The following is a 19,627-nucleotide window of genomic DNA, read 5'->3' on the forward strand; positions in this document are numbered from 1 at the left end:
TGCGGTACGTTCAATTGCTTATCAATAGAAATGCAGCAGAAGCGCAATAGAATTTCAATAGTGATTTCTGCCGACCGGGAAGCGAAAGCGCCGACTTTGCGTTTACCACAAGACGCTCAGTTTCAAAGACTGCGCGTCCAGTTCTAGAAAAAATAAAGATATCCTGGTAACGATTAGCGAGAATAACAACGGGATCCGAAGGGCTCGATCTTATATAACATGGTTATATATACGCACTCGCGTTATCAGAAGGGGCGCTCCAAAGGGTGTGAACTGTTCTATGCTGATAACGCGCGTGCCATTGGTTACTGGAAAGTTCTGGGCTCGCAGCGATAAAGAAAGGAAACGCATCAAGGCAGATGACGATTATTTTTGTGTGGCAGAAGGGGCAAGCCAAAGGGTGTAAACTGTTCTTTAGAGTGTTGTTGCAGTTACAAGGAAAAGTTAAAATCTAGTGACTGTTTTTAGCCAGTTTTCATGTCGGGCCCTCCATTTTTTAATAAAAATTGATGAAAGAAATTTTTAGAAAACGGAACTATCAAGTTTACAATTCTGTAACTCGGCAATGAGAAACTATATCAGAATTTTGTAACATATAAAGCGAAAAAAGATCTATGTATTATGCATGGCTCTCAATTATATCACTAATATGGGAGTAGCACTTTTGCAAACCCCTTGTTAACAATAACAAAGTCTTGTAAGATATAAATTGACATATCAAATTTGTCCGTTTTGGATGCTCTAATGGATACAGTTTACAGAACTGCGATATCCATTCTTGACGCAGATCCACAAATTTGTAAACTTCTTGCTTGCATTCTTTAAACAAATTTTTGAAAAATTCTTATGAAACATTCAGGCCTTAAATCGAAATTCCGCTTGCCACAGTCAATATAATTTAACATTCTCTCTCAAATGCAATAAATGTCATTAAAATTGGCCCAGTGGTTATCCCAGAAATGCGTTCCTGCCTTTTACATGTATTTGAATAGGCTGAATTGGAGTTTGTCCCGAGAGCTACAGAGTCTTTCTCTTAAAGAATGCAAGAGTTGGCGGTATACGAACAAGTCGCAATATAACTTTGAAACACTAATCGCGTGTCTGAAAGTACGTGTTGCCTGATTGCTTTTCGATGAGGCAAAGAAACTGCTATTTCCTTACGGTTGTTAAATAAAGGAAAGCTTGAATAATTTAGACGCCATTTTAAATGTAGTTAAATGGTAACTGTCCATAATGTGCCGCGCTGCGAAGGAATAAGGTAATTATGTTGTTGTAAGCGAAAATGTTTAACAGTGGTATATTTCTTTCTTGTGTCCTCGTTTTTTCGTGCAGTTATAAGAAACGTCTGCGTCTTGCGTTCGTTGCTCGCCTAATCGAGCTTCTCTGTCTTATCTTTGCCATCTTCATACTTGGGACGACAACCGAAGCAGATGACTGAGCGCGATCCGACTTGCGATATGGCTGAGCGAGTGGCGAGGGTGAGCGGAGGTAATCTCGACGGACGCGCGAAGACAAACCGCTTCCCGCGTTTCGCCCGGTTTAAAATTCGCAGAGAGAAATAAAAAAAAGCTAGGATGTCCGGCAGCCGCTTGGAGCGCGCGTGTTCCTTGAAACTGAAACTAGCACTCGCCTTCCGGATGTTGCTTGCCGTCCAATGGCAACACAGGGGCTACGAAAGAAACAAAATAATGACATTCTGGGGTTTCACGCGCCAAGCCGCGATATGATTATGAGGCATGTCGTAGTGGGAGGCTCAGGATCAACTTTCAGCACCTGCGATTCTTTAGCGTGTACCTGAATCTAACTACACGAGCCTATTGTTGTTGTTTTTTCCCCTCGGCCCCATCGAAATGCGATCGGGATCGAAACCCGCCGCAACCTTGAGCTCAGCAGCGCAACACCAAAGCCACTGGGCTACTGCGTGGCGGGTCTCTGACGCCGATCCTGTGCCGTACACACGCTCTTCCGAGGCTTGTATTCGGGGTGTATTTTTACCTTCAGCATCAAATTGTATAGCTGGTGCTTGCACTGGTTCATGTCGTCTTGTTTTAAGCGTTCTGTGTGCCGCATGTCTAATAAAGCAAAATAATAATAATAATAATAATAATAATAATAATAATAATAATAATAATAATAAAATGTGGTAAAGGACGCAAAGGTTTGTACGAAAATCTCGGAGGCCACAGAGGTCGTTTGCCGAGTGCATGCTGGACGGTGCCATAGTGGCGCGCCGCAGCAAACATTGCGGCTATATAGCGTTGTCCGCGCCTGGCTTGTTCAAGTTCATTGACATGCACCTGACTGAAGCATGCAGCGACTGATGCGCAAGGGCACATTTATGCGCACGTCAGTAGTGCCGTGGGCAGGAGAAATCTCAGCCTGCCATCGCTAGTCCTTTCAGTCGAAGTTATATGCGAAGAGCGTTTAGCTCTCTCCCTCTCACCATCCCTTCATTTTTGTTCTTCAAGCATGTCTAAATCTCATGCAGTTCGCAGCATTGGTTGCTTGGCACCAGGACATGTGCAGTTACGTGCTTTTCTGATCAGTCGCCTCGAAGGAAAGCCTTGTAGTATTGGAGCTGCGCCACCAAGAGTCGCGCCATACATTTCCGCGTCTTGGCGCAGAACCTTGCAGATACGAAGCGACTTGGCTTCCAGGCTACCGTCTCTCAGATAGGCCGGTGGCACGGTTTGGCCTCTCGCTTCTCGGGCAGCCCGTTACGCCGCCCTGTATTTCCCCAGCTCTGTAGATCTCGTCTGTGTATCCTCGCTCGCGGTTTCCCGCCTTTCTGCGGTGACCTCCGACATACGTGAGTGCGCAGGCTGCATTTCGAACGCGCCTGTAGGCAGAGCCACGCCTACCTATCGTTGACAAATTCCCCACCTCCTGGTGTATTTTGAACACGGAAAGCGGGTTTTCTTGGCGAATTTGGAGCAGCGCGTGAAATATTTTGTGGCAAGACGTGACTGCACGTGTTTTACCGAGGTTAGCGCTTCGTGTTTAACGGAAATACCTCGCAAATAATTTTATTAATAATCAGTAATTTGCTCTGACATGTTCGGCGTTATTTTCAGCCGCGAAAGCTTTTCAAGCTAAGGCGCAGACAAAAAGGAAATGTCAAAAAAGAAAACATTTCACGAAAGCAGTTTTTCTCCTTGTTATTCCGCGTGCACTATCGATTACTTGGTGTGCAGCGTGGTATACTTGCCCTTTATGCAACGCCCTCTAAGACTCTCGGGTCGTAACACGCTTCTCAGCACAGTAAATCCGTTCCATTATCTTCTCACACCTGTACCTTTCTACAATCCGTTTTTTTTTTTTTTCCGCGCGCATTCCTCTACTGTTTACGTAAATGTGAGCTACAGGGGGCTCTGAGCCAGGCGAATAAAACACGTGCTTTCCAAGGACTATATGTGCATTTACTAAGATCGTTGTCTGGGAAACCGTGACGTAACCATATTGAGCATCTCGACGTTTGCCTAGAGAGAGAGAGAGAGAGAGTAAAACATCTTTATTAATAATATTTGAATGGAGTACTCGTGTATCTTGTAACAATATATAGCAGAAAATGTCACCGGTTGTTTGTCAGGTGTACGTGCCGCCCTTGTGTACGCCAGCACGTGTACGACACGGAGAATCAGAATCACCTAACATCGCTGAGCGTTTCCATATGCTTCGAGCTTCCCCGGTCCCCGCCTAAGAGTCACGGAAGCTTTTTATTAAGCTCGTATTAAGCTAGTTTTATTAAGTAGCCCGTGCAACTCACTGTGTGGCACAGTAATATCCTAGTAATGACCTGAGCCCCTGTAGTATCTTCCTGCATATCAGAATGTAGTATCTGCTGCAGTGTGGGCTTGGATTACTAACATGTCTCGCTTGTAGTTATTCTATTCTGTTGCTGAAGCCGAGGTTGCAGGCTCGATTCCCCGTCACGGCGGGCGTATTCCAGTAGAGGCGAAATTCACTAACGCTTATGGTACTTATATTTAGGTACACGTTATATAACCCCAGGCGGTGAAAATTAATCCAGAGCACTCCGCTAATCCAGAGCACTCCGCTACGGCGTCTTCCCCATTGTTACTTCGGGACATAGAACCGTATGGACCTTGAGTCAACGTGTCCCGTTATTGTTCAAATGCATGGTACGCCCTATCAAATGAAACGCTATAATTGCGTTTTAACCCCGCACTCTGCCTCGTTCCTGCTCTCAAATAAATGTTGCACGAAGGGCATTCTTCAACGCGAGAAGTGTAATGCAAAAAGCTGTGAATGACGGAGGGACGTTCTATACGCTGCTGGACATTCCTGGCTCCTTCACCAGCAGAAGCGCTCAAACAAGTTCGCAGGTTGTTGCCGGTGTGTGGTATAATACTCTGCATATCCGGCGCGGGCAAATAACAGCTGTTGCAGACGAATAACAGTTGTTAGGAGCGCATTTTGAAAGAACTCCTGTCGCGAACAACCACCTACTCTCACCCATTAAAAAAATGAGTACATTTAGTGTTGCAAAGCAACAGAAATGTTCCGAGATGCGCCGCGGTAGTGGAGTAACCCTCGTTAATTTTGACCATTTTAGCTTCCCATAGGTGCACCCAAAGCTCGCTGCGAGATAATTTCTGCTTCGGCCACGTAGAAATGCTGCTAATGCCTGCAGGAATCGAACCCGTGGCCTTATGTTCAACAGCAGAACGCAGCTGATCACATTAAAGAAAACGCCGCGTTCACTACAGATGTGCGCGGGAACAGGAGAAGTAGATATTTCACCAGATCAGCTACTGTGTTTTTCGTCACCCCAACAGCGCGGCCACCTTCTTCCCCATCCGCTGCCCGCCTTCCCAACATTTGTGACAGATTTCGCAAAACCTTCGGTGTGGATGGTTTGAGCGCGGGAGCTGAAATTTTGGAGGCGTGCGTGACGCCCCTTCCCGCGCCTGTGACCGTTTGAATTCTCGCGCAGTTCTACCGGGCCCTGGTGCACGAGGTGTCGGCCAACGGCAACACGTGCGTGGTCAAGTTCGTCGACTACGGCAACCACGAGGAGGTGCTCTGCTCGGACGTGCAGACCGTGTCGCTCGCCCAATGGGTGAGCACCTTTCATCTCCCTCCCGTGCACGCTAAGCTTCTCACCCAAGCGTTCCAAATACGTTGGGCAAGAGCACCTTTGCCTCCAGGCGGTGCTTGTTGGCCCACCTGGGAGACTTCATTGCAGCACTGATTTGCAGTCCAGGAGGTACACACGGAGCATTAGAGCTTTCCAATGCAAGCTGAACACTGGAGGCTGACACTGTACAAAGTTTTTCCAAGTCGTCTGTCTAACTGTCTCAGGAATTTACGTTCAGGAACAGCTACGAGGTTGGATTTAGAATTGCAGGTTTGAGAGTTGAATGCATCCTTTTTTCAAATTGATCCTCTGTTGACCAGCGGTGAGTGATATAGGAGAAGCATCAGCCCGGAGGCGAGGTTTCCATCAAGGGGTCTTGTCTTCGTCTTTGGCCCTGAAAAATCCTCCTGTCCAAGAGTTCGCTTGGGGCTGATACGCTTCTGTTGTGCACTCACTGCTGATCAGTTTGAGTCTGCATACTCCTTTCAAGAGAAGGGAAGCGCAGTCGAGGACGACAGATAACCAGGTGGCGCGATGAAATGAGGAAATTTGCACGCGCTAGTTGGAATCAGTTGGCACAGGACAGAGGTAACTGGAGATCGCAGGAAGAGGTTTTCGTCCGGCAGTGTACATAAAGATAGGATAATAATGATGATTCCTTCGTTCGACCTTTACGGTTGAGATTATAGTGAATATATACTACCTATTTTACATTCTGGCAGCTAATCGTAAGTTTTCATTCAAGCGTAAACAAATGCGCAGCCGGATTCTCAAAACTTTTTTTGCTGATAACAACTATTTGTCGCCACTCCGCAGTCTTCGCTAATGACATAACATATTACCTGTAACGATTAGCCAGAGTCTCCTCTTTACGAACTGCTCAAGCGCACGATGCGATATGTGAATGCACGTCCTGGGCTACTAGTCTAATAGCAAGACAAGCACAACGTTTTGAGACGCTCGACGACTTTATGAGGAACGCAAACTAAAATTTATTCATCGTTGTACTCACTTAGGAGAACACTTAGGAGCGCGCATTTAATCTTCCGAAAGCCTGCAAGTACTGTGACAGCATTTTTTTTTTTTTTTTTTTGCGCAGGACAAGGGCCAGTCTAGCTCGTCTCGACAGGAGTACCACCGCCAGGCCGGAAGCGGTGGCACAGCCGGTGGCGGCGGAGGCGGCGGTAGCCAACACGGTCCGCCTCCTCAGCAGCACCAGCAGCAACAGCAGCAGTTTAGCAGCAGTCGGGACTCTGAGGACTACCGTTACCTAGAAGCGATGATGCAGAACGAGGCGGCCAACGCCGCCGCCTCGCAGCAGCCGCAGCAGCAGCACCACCACCAGCAGCCGCAGCAGCACCACCAGCCGAACTACCACCACCACCAGCAGCAACAGCAGCACAATTACCAGCAGCAGCAGCAGCAACATCACCATCAGCCTCAGTATCAGCCACAGCAGCATCATCACCGGCCGCCGACGGACGGCTACGAACACGGCGGGTACCGACAGAGGCCGCCGCCGCAGCACCACAAGCCACAGCATCACCAGCCGCCACCGTTTGGCGGAGGACAAGGGCGCCCGCAGCAGCAGTACTATCAGCCGCCCGCGCAACGGCGTCAGCCTCCCACCTGAGCCTGTCGGCGGAATTCTGTAGGGTCGTCTGCGGGCGTGTTAGGAACGGTGGCGCCGCAATCGGGAGGTGACTACGACGCATGCAGCGACCGTGGCCACTGCCGTGAATAAACGTAAAACAAGTGCCTGTGCACTCCTCTCGGAGGGCCGGTAAACCCGGCGGAATGTCATCTCTGGACGCTCAGCCAAAAAGGAAAAAAGGAAAAAAAAAACGAAACTCGCAGTGCAGTAGCTTGTAAGATCCCATGAAATTACCCATACGGAAGAGGTATAGAGAGAGAGGCGCAGGTGTGTGGATAACTTTACGTATACCTATTGCTGCCGTATTACCACCATGCCACGTCGTAGATAGGTGACTCAGCGCTAGAGGCGATATCTTGTCGAGCTCTGGTTAATAATGCGCCGTGTTAAACCTGCCGTTGCGACGCGCAAATGCGCCGCGTAAAAGTAAGAATAATGATTTTTCTGTGACGGCAGAACTTTCGTGCCAGAGGATACGCAAAGGTGATCAATTCGGCCACAACTATGGCACACCTTAAACACAGCCATACGAAGCATCGGAACTAACGCTGTAGTGAGCAGTGTCGCTTTTGCGTGGTGGTGGTAATATGTCATTCCTGTTGTGTCTACGGTTATCTATAACTCACGGTCATTCCTGTGAAGGCCTTGCATTCAGAGTGGCATGGTCAGCTGGTGAAATACGGGACTCCTTCGGCCTGCGACTCAAATAGAATCTGTACCGTGTGCTAGGTCTGTGAGGGCGCTCCGAACGCTCGGAACCTTTAGAGGCTGCGGCTAGAAGATTGGCAGGAGGAATAGAGTTGAGGAATAGAGTTGTGGAGGGAGAAAAAGCAACCGGCATGATTGAAAGCTTGCACAAGGTTTTCCTCGACTTTGGCAGCGGTGCTTGCGTATCTACTATACCTCGTCGCGTGGCCCCTTCATCCACCTCCATCCTATGGCATTCTCCCTTTTCCTATGTTTCCAGATCTTTCGGAATTCCTCGTTTCCCCAGAGTCGTTTTATTGTGGCTGGCCTTCGCCATCGTCAAATTTATTTTCCTTCAACAATAAACGTTGTTCTTACATGGCGCGGGCGATGGTGGTTCTCGTGCCAGCCAGAGAAAGAAATACTCACTGCGTCGTTTCATTTTTCTTTTTTTTTTTTTACGTTTAATTTAAGCATAGCGACAGTTGTCCTAGCTTATTCGATGTTTGGTAGGCTGCGCAAAAGACACGTGCTGCGTGTGTGGGAGTCGCTTGTAGTCGCGGGCCGAGTGGGTCTTGTTTTTCCTCAGAGGCCGCCGTGCCTCTTGGTCGACCAACGTGTCGCGCACCTGCCCTGTTGCCGCGCTGCGCATCGCGCTGTCGGACTTCACAGAGTGTTGTGCCAGATGTCGTCGGCGTCGCCGTCACTTCTCGATTCTACACCTCCAGTTCACGACACTTGTTAGGCAGCGGACTCTTTAATGAGAGATGCTAACTACATTCTCGACCGGTCGTTTCTTCAGAGCACTCAGTTAGCGCCAGTAAGGTCTTGCACTGCGGCAAGTAAGCTATCTTACGAGACTAAAGCCGGCTGCAATATGTATAGCGAAGCTTGATTATCACTCTTACAGCCTGCTGATCCTCGAAGTACAGCTTTAATGCCGTCTTGCACGATGTTACGGCGCTGCGAGACCGCTCTGAAATAACCACTTGAAGATGGCCGTCAGGTCAAGCGCCGACTCCCTGGTGCTTCTAGACTGAGCCAAATGCTGGAGAGCAATCCCTCTTTTACAGTTTCCCAGTTAGTTTCTTTTTCTTTACGTTCGTTTGTTCATCGCTTACTGCATCTCGGCGCCAACGCTCAATACGCAGCCCTCAGGCACAGAGTACATGTGCCCAACTTCTTTTATGAGGCACGGAAATGATCAAGAAACAGTGTGTCACGAAAGCGCTTCGTTTTGTTTTCCATCCTGCGCACGTTGTGATTGCAATGAAATTGCTACGTCATCGCGTGTTCTTCGCATTGACCTTATGCTAACTATTTCTGTGACACCGAATGTACTGCACTAGAGATGCGGTAGCTTGCATTTATTCTTCATCTTTCTTTAGTTGATATAATGATCAATAAAAATAGGTTTTAACGAGCCCTGATTCAAAAACCTTCCCCTCTTTAGTATTGTTCTGAGTGCTTAAACGACGTTAAGGCCGTATGACGCAGATCTTTTTATTCGGCTTACTTCGATAGACAGTATTCTTATTTTCATTCACTCTAGATAACGTGCGCAAGCAGCGCTAAATTGGAATAACATTGGTTGCAGTTCTCTTGTTCCGTTTTTGGCGCCCTGTTCGTATACTGTGTGCTGATGGTAATATTGGTGTTGTTCATAGTGTTTACCGTTTGAACTTCGCAGCAAAGAATGCCTCTTTCAACTCATTGCAAAAGTTACCTCTGTGTGCATCGGGTTCTGACGTTCGTTGTTGTTTGGACAAGCCGTGTTTCTTTTGTGTTCTTTGTACGGCGGCGCAGTGTTCTGACGCGTTCGTTTGCGAAATGCGCTTGAAATGCTGCGGATGCTTCTAGTTAATAGCACATCTTGTATATTTAATCGAGGAGTGGAGCAAGGAAAGAGCTGCCCTAGGTAGCATTCGGTTATCACCTAGTTTACTTAGAATACTGGACAGCTGTTTTCAGCCATCGTGCACCGTGAAACCCGTGGATCGCGAGGTGTTGTGTTCCAGGTTTGTAAAATCCCAGAGAGCCAACTGTTGTTCGTCTCACTGCTCTTTAATATGCACGAGTCTGTGTGGAAGCGAAAGATGGCATTGGTGCTGCTTGTGTCTAACACGACTAATCTCTAGCTGCGTCTTGCGTTTTCTTTTTTTTCGTATTTATCGCAGTTGCAATAATGGCACGTACCACGCACCCCGCATTTCTTTGTTTTTTAAACCCGCAGACATGGTGGTGCGAAGAGACCACAGGCATGGTCAATCGCAGGACGCTGGATGTCTTTTATTCGCGTAAAAAGTATATATTTATAAAACCACCCAACGTCACCTGCGTGACCCATCGTGACGTTCCGGCGTTATCCGTCTGTGCGGTTTTTTTCTTCTGCAGCCATGATTCGAGAGATGGATCAATTGGGTTCGCACGTACGGTGTGTCTCTGTGTGTGCATGTGGTTTTGTGCGTGCGTGCTCGTTTAATAAACGAGGTTGGACAAACTAAAAAAAAATATGAGAAAATTAATGTCTCTAACGTCCTTCGGGTCTCCGAGCATTCACTGAAGGACCTCAATGGGTAACGTTTATTGCCGAATTATCGGGCATTTCCTGTCAAATATGTTCAAATCCCGTATTTCAATATTTCATAGACAATAACATGGTCTGGGCAAGCGTAATTTCTTCTTGCCAAGCCCGTTTATAAAACACGACTGAAGTCTGTTGGCCACAGCACGGACGGGGCCGCTGCAGAGAACGAGGTTCTGCGCCTGTACATCGACTGCGTGGTGGTTGTCACAGAGAAATGGCATAATAATGCATCTACCCGCAGGAGAACGCACAAATTCCAACTGCATTGTAATGTGAAGCGCTCTTTGCCTCATAACAGGCACTCCACGGTACGTAAGTTCGTTTCGCATCGTCGCGGGGCTCTTAAAAGAAGAGAGAGGGTAAACCGCGTCCGTCGATGGGAATATGCACCCTGGGTCACACAGTGGCAGGCCACAGGCGCATGCATACTTGTGCCAACGTCAACCAGCGCTTTGAGACTATTGGTGCGCGTATTGCGCCGCAAGCCGCGTATAAAATCGAGAAGGCGCCGCCATTATTGTATCGCCTTCGCGATCGGCCGAAGCCATAACCTCGCCTTGCGGGAGTACGATAAATCTGGTCATGCCGGCGTAACAGCTACGCCGTCGCCTTGCTGCTGTCGTCAGCGAGGTAGTCCGTCACACAGAATCGCTCGCCTTACGCAAACTTAGTCCATGTTCTCGTAGCGCTTTGGAGGCCCCCGACTACGTTGAATAGCCAGTTACCTGCACTGAGCTTCGCATATGATGTCGACTCTCGCGGTGCGTGGGGCCTGCATAGTTACCTTAAGGTTGCAGTTTCGTCTTTTTTCTGCTCTTTTCTAGAATATTGGAATCTGCTTCTCTCTCCCTGCACGTAGTAACACACCACCTGTGATGCGCACGCTGGTAAAAATCGCGCCCTTTCAAAAAGGAACTTCTTTTTTTTTTTGTTTATTCAGACACACATTGCCTGGGTTGAAAGGACTAAAGGCAGATGAACTCTGCCTGACTAAGGTCCCTCCACCCATACATTTGCTCAGAAGCAGTGAGAATAAAAAAATAAAAACAATGGCTTTGTACATTAAAGCGCCACAAAAAGATTTTCATGAACAGAAGTAACGTCGCGATCAGGCATCTTAAATTGAGTGACGGAATCACACAATAATGCATCAGTAATAAATCATAACAAGAACAAACGCGTACATAAATGGCAACATATTAAGAAGTACAAAGTTTGTGCAAGCGTTATACAAAATGTAACGTAACCATTCCTAGCCATGTATAACTGTTAGAAAATGCAGCAGAACACAGGTTATAGAACAATAAAAAGGTTTTTTTTTTTTTAAACTGAAGAACTTATTTAGGACAGAGTACCAGATAGTAAGTACATTGTAACATTTTTCTTGAAACGGTGGATAGAAGTACATTTTTCAATAAGTTCGTGGATATAACTGTTGTTGCGGAGAAGGTTAGGTATAAGGTAGATCAATGTTTGATTACCGTAAATGGTTCTGAATACCGGTATTCTAAATCGCTCGTGTCGGAGATCATAGGGAACATTAGTAGGGTAGCACTGAGCCATATAACTACTCAATTCATTTCCAATTTCCTTGCGAATATACAAGGCGAGCTTCAGATTAAACAGTTGGTTAACTGTAAGCAATTTAAGCTTGTTAAAAAATGGCGCAGTGTGTTCAGTTGGTTCCAGATTTTCTATGCAGCGAACAGCTCTCTTCTGTACAATTTTTAACCTTTCAAGGTTCGTTCCTGAAGTCGTACCCCATATTAAGAGACAGTAAGTGAGATGAGAATGAACTAGTGCATAATATAACTGGAGCTTTAGCCAGTTTGGTACCAGAGACCTAAGTTTATATAAGACAGAAATTGATCTAGACATACTGTCATGTACTTTGTTGATTTGCGGTGTCCAACTGAGGTTTTCATGAAAAAGTACACCTAAGAATTTAAACAACGGGACACGCTCGATGTCATTATTCTTAAATCTAACAGAAATGGTGTAATCTTTGCGTTTATTACTGCCTTTGAATAAAATATATTTAGTTTTACTATCGTTTAATTCTAGCTGGTTACACTCAAGCCAGTATGAAAGAGATATCAACCACTCGTTCGCCGCGATTTCTAAATCTCTTAAACGGCTGCCAGAGAAAAACAAGCTGGTATCATCCGCATACAGAACTATAGAGGAAGTTTGTGGTACCGGCACGATATCATTTATGTAGATAATAAAAAATAGTGGACCGAGTATAGAACCTTGTGGTACACCGAATTTCAAAGACTGCAGCTGAGATTTATACCCGTGAAGAAACGTATATTGTAGCCTGTCTGTTAAGTAACTGCGTAATAATTGTAGAGCTACCCCTCGAATGCCGTAATGGGGTAATTTTTCAAACAGTATATTATGCTTGACCGAGTCAAATGCTTTTCGGAAGTCTAAAAAAATTCCTAGGGTGAACACCTTGCTATCAATATTCTTCGCTAATTTTTCTTTGATATTAAGTAGAGCTGTTTCAGTAGATTTTTTTTTTTTTTTGCGAAAGCCGAATTGTTCCTTGATAAGCAATTCATGTTCATCTAGAAACTTGGTTAGTCTTGTTTTTATTATGTGCTCTAAAACCTTTGAGAATAAAGGTAACACCGAAATCGGTCGATAATTGTTAAGATTATTGAAAGGACCACCTTTGTGCAAGACCGCAACCCTAGCTATTTTCATATTAACTGGAAAAATGCCTGTTGATAATGCTCTGTTGCAAATATGTTGCAAAGGTGCTGATAAAAGGTTAGCAACGAAAATAATTGGAGTAGCTTTGATGTCATCATTACCGGCAGCTGTATTTTTATTTAGCTTCTTAGGAAAAGAGTTTATCTCTAATTCACTACAAGGAGACATAAATATAGAATTCGTAATGGAAGAGGATATATATTTCTGTGCATCTAGCTGTTATCTCCTCTGTTATCGCAACTGCTAAAGGGACACTGAAGATGAAGGTTAAGCCTTAGCTGGATTGGTAAATCACACTTCCGGAATGTCAGAAACGTCAGTCTTACCGCGAGTGAAGTCTCGCTTATGCTGGCAAAGACGCAAGGATAAATGACAGGACTTGAAGTTACCGTGCTAAAATCCGTGACGTCATAACCGGCCCGGAATTGACGAGGCGCATTTCTCGCTTGAACGGCGAACTTGCGACAGCGATAGCAAATTGGACCTATTACACGAAGCTTGTATAGTTTTGTGTGTGTGAAGTGAGTACACACACGTGACCAGAGTTCACTTGATGATGGCGAACACTCGCAGAGTTGAGCGCCGGTAGCGAGGAGCGAAAGCGACGGTTACGTGTTTCCACTCCCTTCACCATTTCACCTGTGCTGCGCCTCCAAAACTCGGCGGATCACGTGACCTCTGACAATGGACGCGCGGGAAGACAGCGCGCTTTAATGTTTTTACGTGTGTGTTCCCGTGGCCCATGCAGTAACTGTAGCGCGCATTAAGCCACCAGCCTTTAAGGAGTTCCCCCGTATGCTCGCCCTTCGGCTTGATGGTGGCACTCACAGCAGATCACGTGACCTTCAACACTGCGCGCAGGCCGTGCATGCGTAGTCAGTACGAACGCGCCTCGGGTGCCTTTATAATTGCTATCGCATTAAAAAGGAAAATTTTGCTCTTCTTCAAACTTCACCAAACTAAACTGGCTCTTGAAAGGAAAAAAGAAGTACTCACCGATGTGCTTGTCCTCTGTGTTCCTTTAAAATCGCCGTAAATAGGCTTGGACACTCCCACTTGTCTGTCGCACCAAAACCATTGACTCGCCGTACTACACCGTTACCGTATTGTGTCCCTGAAGTCCACTGCCCTATAGCCTCAAATGGTTGGAAAAACACTTAAAATCCCACGCAGTAGTGTGTTAAACCGCCGTTGCTTGAAATATCGATTCTTCACGCTGCGAGAAAACTGCGAGGCTTCCTTGCCAAGTTTCCAACTACGGGGGCCCCTCTCAACAGCGCAGCCTACTGCATTCGTACGTCTGCCGCAATGGAGGATTTAGGGTCGTTTGCAACGAATGACATTCGTTATAACAGATATCGTTAAGCCTCATTTAGCAATTGAAATTACAAAATGCAAGCGATAAAGGTATGAGCTGTGAAACAAAACACTCTGCTTCATAAGTCTGCTCAGACAGCAGCAAGCTTTATTGGCTTTACAAACGTGCATCACTCGAATTTTTCAGCGAAAATCGAACAGCAATACCAAAACCAGCAATCCTCTAACAGCAATCCTCGTCCTGAGCTACCGCTTTTCTAAAACATTTTCCAAGCGAGCGCAATGTCGTAGATGTCCTCAGGCGCAAAGAATCAAGCTGTTAAAGAAAGCACTTGCTCTAATCATTATCCTAAAACAGCGCGATTTAACCCTGCTATGATCGAGTCGGGGCAAAAAAAAAATCAACTGTTCTGCATGAAACAACTAGTAGTAGTTGAGCATACGCGAAGCCACGCATAAAATAGATCCAAGAACACGAACTGCGTCACAGCCGGTGCGACGATTTAACGGGCCACTTAAAACCAACAAACTCTGCTTGCAAGCGTCAACAGTTTCAACACGGAACATGGCAAAGAAGCGGCAAGTGGCATTCAGAACCTAATCGAAATGCCTTTAACCCATGTGCTGCAGGGCGGACAAACCGAAGCAAAACATGACTACGTCGTGATCAACTTCGTCTTTTACCGCGGTGGCTTAGCGCCTGTGGTGTTGCGCTGCTAAGCACGAGGTCGCGGGATCGAATCCTGACCGCGGCAGCCGCATTTTGATAGGGGCAAAATGCAAGAACGCGCGTGTCCCGTGCATTGGGGGCACGTTGATCCCCCGGTGGTCAAAATTAATCCGGAGTCTCCTAATACGGCGTGCCTCGTAATCAAATCCTGGTTTTTGGCATGCGAAACCCCAGAATTCAACTTCGTCGCTTACTCGTGTGAACATCATCGAGTGCAACAAACACTGAGATGCCGGAAAGAAAGCGTGGAAACAAGTAAGTTTCCCGCCGAACGGTAGCCGTCGTTTCTGCGCACGAGGCCTCGCGGCCAGTGAGCAGATCCGTGTCGAGTTTTTATAGGTATTTGAGCACCGCGCCATAGAATTGCTTTTCGACATGTACTGAAGCTTCGGCCATCACACACATGTGACGGGTGTTACTTATTTCACACCGAAAGGGTGAACCAAACAGAGACGCACGAGCAGCTAGCGACGCAGAAATTTTCGGTGGACGGCTGCCTCCTTCCCGAGCGTACTTAGCAAGGCTGCCGCCAGTGGCGTGTCTGTCGGCGCAATCCATGCGTACAGCCTGTTACAATGTCGGCGGAGCCCTGTCCACTTCTCTGGAAAGCGACGGCTCGACGTTACCTTACCACCAATGCTAATGCACTTGCTCGAGCCGATTCACGCAATGAATAAAGGGACAGACGCAGATTGGTGTACCGGAAAAAATCACCGCCCCTTCCAGTCCTGAAGATAGTCGAACAGCGAAGCTGTGTTAGTTACACCGAGTGTGTGTGTTACACCATGCAAGTCAAACCTCGCAAGCGGTATGTATTGTAAATCTTTTCTTTCACCTTATTTTCGCTTTGGCGTGCTTCTCGTGGTGATCATGCTTTAATAGTGCCTTTTTTTCGGTTCTCCCAGTGTTTTGCGCGTGAGGTTTGTGTGGAGCGCAGCTCGGGGTCGGCCCTACGACGACGAGCCCGTTCACAAGCCAACTCTATCTGACGCTCGCGGTAGTCAGCTTCTTCCTCAGGAGTACGCACTAGTCGTGGTCTTCCCGTAGTTGTAGCTGGAATAGAATGTGCGGAACCACTTATACAAAGTTCCGTATATTGGGCGCAAGGCCCACCACTGGAGATGCGGGCGCTGCAATCGTTTTGACGATTGGTTGGATTTGTTTGACGATTAACGTCTTTCTGTTTCTTAATGAGGTTACGCACACATTCGGCTGCGACGGAGAGAACGACGTCAGTGACGGTATGCCCGCAGTCCGTCGTTGTCGCCTGCGTTGGATGTCTCGAGTTTGCACGGTGACGTGGTTAGCAGCATCTGCCCGGCATTGCCGCTTGCGGTTCTTCAAAATTAAATTGCTTCAAAATTAATCATGTCCTTCACGTAAGACAATAAATGGGGATGCCCCGTAAACGAGGCCTCCCCATTACGACGACAGAAGTGAAATTCTACGCTGGGATGACGAGCGGCAACGAAGCCAGCTGTGGAAGAAGAGGATGCGGTTGCGCTGGGGAAGAATACGACGCTCGAGCCATTGCTGATGATAATAGTTTTAGCGAACTCCGACAACGATGTCACAGGGTCCGCATAAACAGCTTCGCTGTAAAATAAGGTAAGCCTGTAGCCAGTTACAGTGTCAGCCCAACCAGGTCTATCACTTCTCTCGAGAGCGCTGGTTCAACGCAAGAATCAATCCTCATGCTCATGCTGACGCCAATTTACGCGGTTAATTAACTGATGTGCGCAGAGAGGCTCTGGCAAAAAAATAAATGAAATAAAAGCGCTCATTAAACTGTCGGCGAGTACGTCACTCCCCATGTTGCAGTACGTGCTGTCGCCGACTCGCACTATACAAAACAGACATGTGCAGATTGGCTTTCGCACAAAAAAGGGAAGCCGAGGCTGTCTTCCAGTACTCGCCGTAGACGTGAACGTAGAGAGCTTCGCGAAGAAAGCATCGAACTCAACAACGATGCAGGCTACTTTCCTTTTCAGACAAGATGGCGGATGAGCAGGGCCCTTGGAAACTCGACGGTAATGTTGTCTGCGCACAAGAAAACGTAGACACGCTTTTCTGTGCCCTTAATATAAGCCACACCGTGTTTTTCATGGGTTCGCAGGCGTAAGTAATTAAAATACAGAAATAATGTGTGCTTTTCTCAACTTCTTTTTGTCGCTGCGCATTGGCGTCACGTCGCAGAAGCGTCTGGTAACGTACACCTTCCAAAAGCGCTTGTGTTTAAAGTGGACGGAAGCGTCAGCCGGTCAGCAGTCGACATAAGCAAGATAAGTTTGAAGTATTGATTAAAAGAAGCAGGAAAGAGATTGATACCATAGAATTTCTTGTAGTCATGGCTATAGCGGTGTAAGGTAGAGTTCGAAGGAAAAAGAAAAGGTTGAGGAGATGTATACAAAACTGCTATAGATAAAAAACACGTATAGCATACCTTATTAAATCAAGCAGGCTATAGGCGAGATGATGTGTCCGGTAAGTTGCGACCACTGCAGTGCGGCGTTCGTTTCTTATGGTTTTGGGCGCGCGTATTCAAGTGATGTTAAAATTGATCATAATTATTGACGCTAGCCTTAATTAACCATCGCGTTGGAGCATTTGTGGTTTCATTGCGTGATTATCGTAGACGTCTACTCATCAGAAGTCGCAAACAAAAATTTTTCTGTCGGTGTTGCTCTAATTAATCTTGTTTACTGGCTAATTAATGTCCTTAGATGGTCGTCTCACAAGACATAAACGCCACGGGTGCTATTCCCGCAGCGACCCGCACACAGCGCCGTTTGTTACCATTGCATATACTGCAGACTTGAGGGCGAAGAGCGCGCGCCTCGGCTTCAGCGTTCCATGTGTACCCGTTGCGCCGTCCACCTTTCGGGCACTGCGTCGGGGCAACGCATGGAGGAAGGAAACTAAGGAGAGGCCCTACCCCCTCCGCGCGCTAGGAGAAAAGTGTGGAGGAAATGACGTAGTAGGTTCTCTTTTGTTTTGCTGACTTTTTTATTTCTTTGCTGTAGTGGCCCCGCCTTTCGGGCCACAATGGCGGCTTTGTTATTGTGCTGTGCGCTCACACGTGTTGCTCCGTAGGTTTCGTATTGTGGCAAAGGCGCCGTGCGGGCAGGTTTGCGTTGCTCTCCGTGTTTTGTTGCGCTGCGTTATCTGGACCGTGCTCTAACGGATGTTGCTGTGGCCAGGTAGGATAGGAGGAACTAAAGTTCGTGAAATGAACGCGCATGCAACGCTGTACGCAATGTACCGCGCCACGGCAATGGCTACGGACGAAGGAATATCCGCGGGAAACGTTACCCTCTTTGGCGGAATCAGGCTAACGTGCTAACGATTGTTTAGTATTGCTGCGGAGCGCGCGGGTCCGAGCAGCACGGTTGCGCGCAGCGCGGCGTGGTTTCGCGAGAAATGTAAACAAGAGAGGAGAGCTGGCCCGATAGGCGGAGCAACGCCATGAGCAACGCCAACTTCCGGCTTCACTTTCGCTTCACAAAGAGTGACGTCAGGGCCTCTCCTGAGTTTCCTTCCTCCGTGGGGCAACGCGTATACACAACGTACGCAAGCTACAGCAAACCAATGGAGGCAGGCCACAACGGTGGACAGCTGGTATAGCGCTGAACTAGCAAATGTTGCCGCTGTGCTGTTTTGCTGGAGGAGGAGGAGGGCGAGGGGGGTGCACTTCTGGTCGCAGACGCCGTAGCCGCCTCGTTTCAGTGTACTGTTCCGCGCCGTCAACACTGGGCATTCCGACACGACCTCTCTCCTAGCACTGCACGAGCGCGGTGTTTTGGTAATCTGACTGACCGGCACAGTCATGCAATACGAACTCGCAGCTGGCCTAATGCAATCAAGAGCCGGTATTACGCCTGCGATGATGGCGAAGCTTTAGACGCAACATATTTGGGAACGCGCAGAGGAGGTGGTAACGGCGGCTGAGCGTTGGCATCATGTTCTTAATGCGGCGTGCTTGGGTAGGGTCATTGACCGATCCACGGTTGCCTCAGATAACGTTATAATCCTCCACCAGCCAGTAGGGCACGAAGACAGGCTAGGTCGTCAGTGGGGTTAGAACGTGTTTACAGCGTAAATAGAAAAGACTGGAGCTATAAAGTAGACATATTGAGTGCTGTCCCCGCAGATTTCTTTTCTTTAAATTCAGCACTCATTTATACCTGCCCGTGGACTCGATTTGCGTTTAGCAACCTTTTCGTTCTGTAAATTTTGTTCTGTTTTGTCCGTCATTAAAGTGGCCGGTGTGAAAAATCACGTTGTCTTTGTTTAATTTTCTTGAAAATTTTCGCGAAAGATGGGGGTAGAAGTTTGCCCCGAATTTGAATGAGGGGAGAACAGGCAAAATTAAACAAGAATTTCAATGGCGCTCACGAAACGGGAGCCACCCGCCGCGGTATAGCTCGGTGGCTATGGCGCTGCGCTGCTCAGCTCGAGGTCGCAGGTTCGATCCCGGCCACCATGGCCGCATTGCTATCGGGGTGCAATGCGAAAGCGCTCGTGTACCATGCATTGCGTACATGTTGAAGAATCCCAGCTGGTAAAAATTAATCCGAAATCTTCCCCTAATGGACAAATCGGAGCGAGGGCACGCCGGATACTTACCGAAATCAACAGAGACCTTGATATCAGGTACACTCAAACGATAACATGGGCCCCGGGACACGAGGGTGTTACTGGGAACCTCCATGCAGATGAGGCGGCTCGAGGTTTCACTAATTGCCGAGCTGCCCATGGCAACATGGTGGAGGACCCGACACCCATCGATCCAAGTTATAAAGCGATCTTGCAACACTACAGGGAATTCAG

General features: G+C 47.4%; 1 protein-coding gene across 1 annotated transcript in view; it reads left to right on the top strand.

The window, feature by feature from the left end:
* LOC142578775 (tudor domain-containing protein 3-like) overlaps positions 1-9,156 on the top strand; it is a 154,741-nt gene extending 145,585 nt beyond the window's left edge. Inside the window, exons 12-13 of the mRNA XM_075688339.1 lie at positions 4,958-5,083; positions 6,201-9,156. Of these exons, the coding sequence (XP_075544454.1) occupies positions 4,958-5,083; positions 6,201-6,734 (660 nt within the window). The 3' untranslated portion in view covers positions 6,735-9,156. The remainder of the gene's footprint in view (positions 1-4,957; positions 5,084-6,200) is intronic.
* Positions 9,157-19,627: the final 10,471 nt, after the last annotated feature.

The sequence above is a fragment of the Dermacentor variabilis genome, chromosome 4 (genome assembly GCF_050947875.1).
Source record: "Dermacentor variabilis isolate Ectoservices chromosome 4, ASM5094787v1, whole genome shotgun sequence".
Lineage (NCBI taxonomy): Eukaryota > Metazoa > Arthropoda > Arachnida > Ixodida > Ixodidae > Dermacentor > Dermacentor variabilis.